The 6,119-nt window shown below is 37.4% G+C and overlaps 1 protein-coding gene across 3 annotated transcripts in view; it reads left to right on the plus strand.

The window, feature by feature from the left end:
* Positions 1 to 5,854, plus strand: part of LOC101924197 (acetoacetyl-CoA synthetase) — a 44,392-nt gene extending 38,538 nt beyond the window's left edge. For all 3 annotated transcript variants that reach the window (XM_055794670.1, XM_055794671.1, XM_055794672.1), the window contains 3 exons: positions 727 to 785; positions 1,604 to 1,806; positions 4,503 to 5,854. In XM_055794670.1, coding sequence (XP_055650645.1) covers positions 727 to 785; positions 1,604 to 1,806; positions 4,503 to 4,640 — 400 coding nt within the window. In that variant the 3' untranslated portion in view covers positions 4,641 to 5,854. The remainder of the gene's footprint in view (positions 1 to 726; positions 786 to 1,603; positions 1,807 to 4,502) is intronic.
* The last annotated feature ends 265 nt before the right edge of the window (positions 5,855 to 6,119 follow it).

The following is a 6,119-nucleotide window of genomic DNA, read 5'->3' on the forward strand; positions in this document are numbered from 1 at the left end:
AGGAAGCCCATTTCAAATTTCTGCCTCACTTTTGTATATGTGAACACAAGGCAGTTGTGTTCCATGGTTTATGATGATCATTTATAAGAGGGTTTGTTGGAAATGCAGGAACTTCTGGGTTTTTTCCTGGGCTTGGCTTTCCACTGACTTGCTTTACAGCAAAGCTTAATTATGGAAGGTCAGGTATTAAGTTGCACTTGTTAGTGATTGTAGACACTCCAGATCACAATTGGAGCTCCATTTTTCTGTTTGCATTTAAAAGTTGCTGTTCAAAACAAAGTTGAGTGAATGCTTTGAAGCTGTGCCTGCATTGTCACAAATAGACCTACTACAACAGGCATATATGGTGTAAGGCTGCTATATATGAAACACAAGTTCCAGCTATAATATAAGTGTAATATAAAGTAATGATGTGCAATTGCAATATTGGGTATTACAAGGATTCTTGGTCTGTTTTGTCATCAGTGGTGTGTGTGTGTTTGTAGGCTCCTGGAGAGGGGAGGGATTGGGAAAGGTGAACGGATAATGTTGAAGCCCTCTGTACATCTTCATTCTAACAAGCAAAAAATGCCTTTTTGCATCAGATTCTTTTGAAGTTCTGTTTCTAATGTGGCTGCATATTCACTGCATGAAATGCAGAGAGACCTTGTTAATTGCATCAGTTTTTCTCTTTTCATCAAACTAATCACATTTTAATGCTGATTTGTTTTGTGTGTTATTTTTCAGTGATGGTACGTTAAATCCAAATGGAGTGAGATTCGGAAGTTCTGAAATCTATAACATAGGTATTAAATCAACTTTTCACCTCTTTCAGCTGTGACATTATTGCCTTAAATCTGAAATGTAAGCATTGTAAAGGTGTTTGGAAGGATTAAGTAATAGAAGACTTGCTGTTCTTCAAATGAAAGACAGTATAGAGCATATTTGCATTAACAGCAAAATTCAGTTTTGTGGACACAAAATTTTGTGGAATTGAAATTTCCTGAAGTATCTGTAGGGCTGGAAAAGACTAGTTGAGGTGTGTTCTTTGTAACGTGTTGCTTTCATGTAAAGCCTTACAAACAAATAGTATCATGTAGATTTATAAGAGAATACCTAACTTCTGAGGCTTCCCCCTGCCAAGGCAAGCTCTTGACACTGGTTTATTGTATCTTTCCTAATTAAAGACGTTCTTGAGCTTGTGCTTCATATTTCAAAGAAGCTCTGTCTTGTGAAAAGTGGTGAAGCTGTGTGCCTGCAGAGGTGCTAATCTGAGACTTAAGGACCTCTTTGTTGGCTCTCCTTGTTGTGTGATCAGGAATGTTAGTTTTCTGTCTGTGCAGCAGTAGGGATTGTGAGGAAACCCACAGAAAATAGCTTAGTGTAACAAGCATGTAAAAGCCTAAATACATACGGTCCTTAAACCTGGATTTTCACCTGAGCAAGAGTTAAAATTTCAGAGCACCGGGGGAAGCTTATTGTAGAATAATCTAGCCAGGAGGCCTGTGTTGCCTTTGCAGCATTAGGGGAAGTGGTATTTCTTTTGGTGGAGCCATAAAAAATTGTACATCCAGGCTAATAATACAAATGCAGGTTCTGATAAGGACTCTTCCTTTATTTTCAGTTGAAGCCTTTGAGGAGGTTTCTGATAGCCTCTGTGTCCCTCAGTACAACAAAGATGGGGAGGAGAGGGTGATACTCTTCCTGAAGATGGCATTAAACCATGCGTTCAGTGGGGATCTGGTGAAAAGAATTCAGGATGCAATACGTATAGCGCTTTCTGCCAGGCATGTTCCAAGCCTCATTCTAGAAACCAAAGGCATTCCGGTATGTCATGAAAAATGCTGCCTACTTTTTTTCTTTGTCACCTTGAATAGTAATTAAGGAGCAGTTGTCATTGCTCTTCAAACCCACATGTGTGGAAATTTTAGCATCTCAAAAGTGTATTCAAGCTTTATAAATAGTTTGTCTATGTTGCCTAGCAACATCATTTCATCTCCTTTTCAGCTAAGCATGTTTTTGTTTTTTAACAATACCTAAAAATGCCCATTCTCAGTTTATAAATGCGTTGCATTTTCTCAGTAATATATACTTAAGCCTTTTAAAGGAAAATATTAAAACGGTAATTTAACTTTAGCTTTTCCTTTTTTTTTACCCATAAGCTTATTTTGGTTTTGTTTTCTTGTTTCAAGTGACATTCTTATGAAAGCTGAGAGCACTGAGCAATTTCATAAAACCATTTTGTAAACAGTTTCACTTTTACATCTGTTTAGCCATTTAAGTGTAGTTCTATTGCTGTCTTAACTGTAGCAGTAACTACAATAAAATAGTCGTGCTTATGACAGAGAGGGGAGAGAAATTTGTACAGCTAAAGGTTCTGCATGCTCAGTGTTCTGGAGCTGCATTACTTGCAGTGGTCTTCCTTGCTGTATGAACTCTTCAGTTGCAACGCCTATTTTTTATAGTCCTCTCTGTTCTCCTCAACAGCTCTATGAGCAGCAGAATGGGGGTACAGAGTGCATTATCAAGTCCATTTGCACATCGACTTGAGTGTACCTAGAGAAAAGACTTGAGACTTAAGACCAGTCGTCTGATATTCTGATATGTATTTACTGCCCATGTGGGTTTCTATGTGAAAGTGGTTCAGGATCCCCAGACTCGGTGCGCACAGCCAGCTAGTTCTGACCTGTTGAGTTACTTCTGTTTCAGGCCACTGTTGGCAAATAATACTTGGCTCAAAATGACCTCTTAGCATGAGTGTAAGACCCCCTGCACCTGTTAAATGGTGAAAACTAAATTTTCTGGGCTGTAACTTAGCTTCTGCATGAAGTGTTGAACTTGTAAGCCATGTATAGCACCTGAATGTACAGCCCAAAGTTGACGGCAGTGAGGTGCTGGTGATAGGCTGCCCCTGTCATAGATCATTAATTAGTTCACACTATGACTGAATTTCCAACTGAGTGAATTTTAATTACCTTTCAGGTAAATATGCAGTAGTAAAGTGATCAAAGCAGTCTCCCATCTTTCTTTGAAAGTTTTGCTTGGAAGGGAAAGCTCTCTACTTTCTGCTACTTTTAGTCATGTATTTGAATCTTCATCTGAAAATACCATCTAATCCTGACTGTAGATTGGTAGAAGTAGCTGTGTTGAAATGATTAGGACTTCAGTAGTACAAAGCAGGTTTTTTTGAGGTACTTGGGTGTTGAAATGCTGCAGACTCTTAGTTTAAATCTTTCTAGTCCTGCCCTGACCACATAAGCATTCTGGTCATCATCCACAAGATGTTTATTGATTAAAGTAAACAAATTTGTTTTGCTGAACAGTCTGTCCGATCTTTTTTTAAAGTTCCTTTGCAGGCCACTGAGGTCTTCTGGTTTCTGAGCACTTGCAAAAATTAGGTTGATAATCATTGAGGAGGAAGAGTGGTTGATCAATGTGGTTCAGGAGGGTAGGATTCACATGACTTCAGTAGTTTTAATAAGGAAAAGTTTGATTTTTAGTATGAAGATCAATATTGCAAGCATGTATTGAGTTGAGGGTTACTTAGCCTGGCTCTAAAAGGTCTCTAATAAAAAATAGTGATGTCTGGAGTTCAGGAGTTTCCGTGGCTTTGGAGTCCAGGAACAACCTGGATTTCCTGATCAGCAGAATCAGTTGTAAAGCAAGGGCAGTTTTTGTTCCTGCAGAACAGAAACAAGACTGAGATCTGGAGGTCAGCTTTTCAAAGTTGCTGTCCCCCAAAAATTCTCAGTGGTACCAGCTCAAGGAAGGTCGTATTAAAGCCTCAGTGCCTGTAAAAGCAGAGATCATAATCGCAAATGGGCCTTGATAGTTGCTGTTACCATTGGAGTAGTTCTTCCTTACTGTATTTTACTAGTCAGAAATTACAGTGGTCTGATCCCAAGAAAAGGAGAATTAGATTTGTGGTTTTCCTGCAGTGCACTTTGTTTTGGAGTAATGCAATGTAATCTTGTGTGAATCGTAACTGGAAGTGAAGCTTCTGTTTGTTATGGTTTGTTTTGAAACATTTCAATGTAGAGGACCATTTAAGCTCAGTGTTTCACTTTATTAGAAAAAGACTGTCCATTTAAGGTAGGAAAGTCATGCTTTTCTTCTTCCAAAGTTAATGGAGTTGGGCCTTGGTTTTTTTTCAGCCCACCCTTAAAAAATTAAAAATTGTTTGAAAATTGGATGTGTCAGAATATGAAACGTTAAGATATTAGTGTTTATACCATGATTCTGATCTGGTTTCATTGGTTTAAGTTGAAGCTTGATCAGATTCTCATGTTATTACTAAATAGGAGTAATAAACTAAAATCATATACAAACTCTTCTTTAAATTCCACTTATTCTTCAAGTGATTTTTCGGAAGAAAGATTCTGGTGCCTCAAGTGTAACAGAAGGGAAAACCATTGTGCTAAATTTTGATTGGGTTCTGGGATTGGTGGGGGGTTTCATGAATATTTCCTTAAAGCTACTTGCATGAAAGGTGTAATTTTATCATTGCTGGTTTTGTTTTTCAGTATACCATAAATGGGAAAAAAGTGGAAGTAGCTGTGAAGCAAATAATTGCAGGGAAAGAAGTTGAGCAGCGGGGAGCTTTCTCAAATCCAGAGACTTTGGACCTGTACCAAAATATTCCTGAGCTTCAGAACTTCTGAAGTCACTTGCTTGGTTTTTTTGCATCTGTCTTTGTTCTGTGTGTGTTTTGTATATACCAATACTGTATGTAAAGCAAAAGCTCTGTTTAATACCAATGGTTCTTTTAAAAGAAAAAAATATTTCATTAAGTGCATTATGAAAGGATTGGGGTAAAGCTTAGCTCCCTTCTATTGGTTAAATATGCCATATATCTTGGATTTTTTTTTTCCAGCCTGGAAGGAGGCACCTACCTGTTTTGATTTTTATATATATATATCTGAGTGCATCTTTTCTGGTTAGACTTACATCAGCAGCCCATCTAACGGGAGCACCAATAGCATAAGTTACAGTTGCAAGTACAATATTTCTTTCATAAAATGTCTGCTTTCTTATTTTTTAAACTGGATTTTTAGCTACCTTTTTCCAGTCCATGTGTTTGTCACCTGTAAGGAATATACAGTGATTTTAACTACTTGACTGCAAAACATGGGTGTTCTCTATGTAGTATGCAGTTAAATGTTTTTATAAAGCCAAATCATAATGCACTAAACCCATTTGACTTGACTCACAATTTCAATCTTGAAATATCTCACGGTACCCTTGAAGGTAATTGCCGCTTCATTTTGATGTGAACTTCTTGTTGTTTTAAGCTTTTAGTTGATAGACTTCTGGGGGCTCAGAAAGTGAGGGAGCAATTGCCGCCTCCTTATTCCTGGTGTAACTCCAGGCTATTTCCATGGAATTTACTGTCATGACTCCGGATTAACATCATTGCAGTTGAAGACAGCATTTTGCTTCCTTGTTTTGAAGTTCTTTATTAGCTATAAGGCAACAATCCTGTGTTATGTTAGCTGAAGAATTCCAGTGTGCTCATTTATTAAAAGTTTTGTAACTTTTTTTACTAAATGTCATGTTGAATGTGAAAGACTAAATTGTTTTCTAGCTCTGTATCCTTCCAGTTTATAAAGGGAAAAAAATACTGTGATGAGCATACTAAAACAGTAAAATGGAAGCACTAAAACATTGTTTTGTTTTTCCTAAAATACAGTTGCAGTGGTTGTAGCGAACCTCTGGCATTCAGTATCACCTGCACTATTTGAATTTTGTGGTATTTTATGTATTTAATGCATTAAAATCATGGATGTACTTACAATTGTGTTGGATGCATTCAGCATTGATAAAGAGTTAAATTGATTCATATATATATTATATATTACATATGTTTCAACTTTCACTCAGTTGTCTTATTGTTATTTTCCTTTCGATTGGGTGTCATGGAACCATTTGTAGCTTAATTTGTTACTGGTTTTAATTCAGCTTCACCCCACTACAAAATTACTGCTCTCTGAAAGTTTTGTCCTGTTCTCTTATGCAGAACCCAGGACAAGTGAAGCCTTGCTGCTAGTTAGGTATGCGTGGTTGGCTTGTGGAGAAGGTCACAGGTGAACAGGAGTGGAAGAAAGTACACTGAAAATGTGCCTGGTGTCTGTATAATAAGT

Source organism: Falco peregrinus, chromosome 2, assembly GCF_023634155.1.
Source record: "Falco peregrinus isolate bFalPer1 chromosome 2, bFalPer1.pri, whole genome shotgun sequence".
NCBI lineage: Eukaryota > Metazoa > Chordata > Aves > Falconiformes > Falconidae > Falco > Falco peregrinus.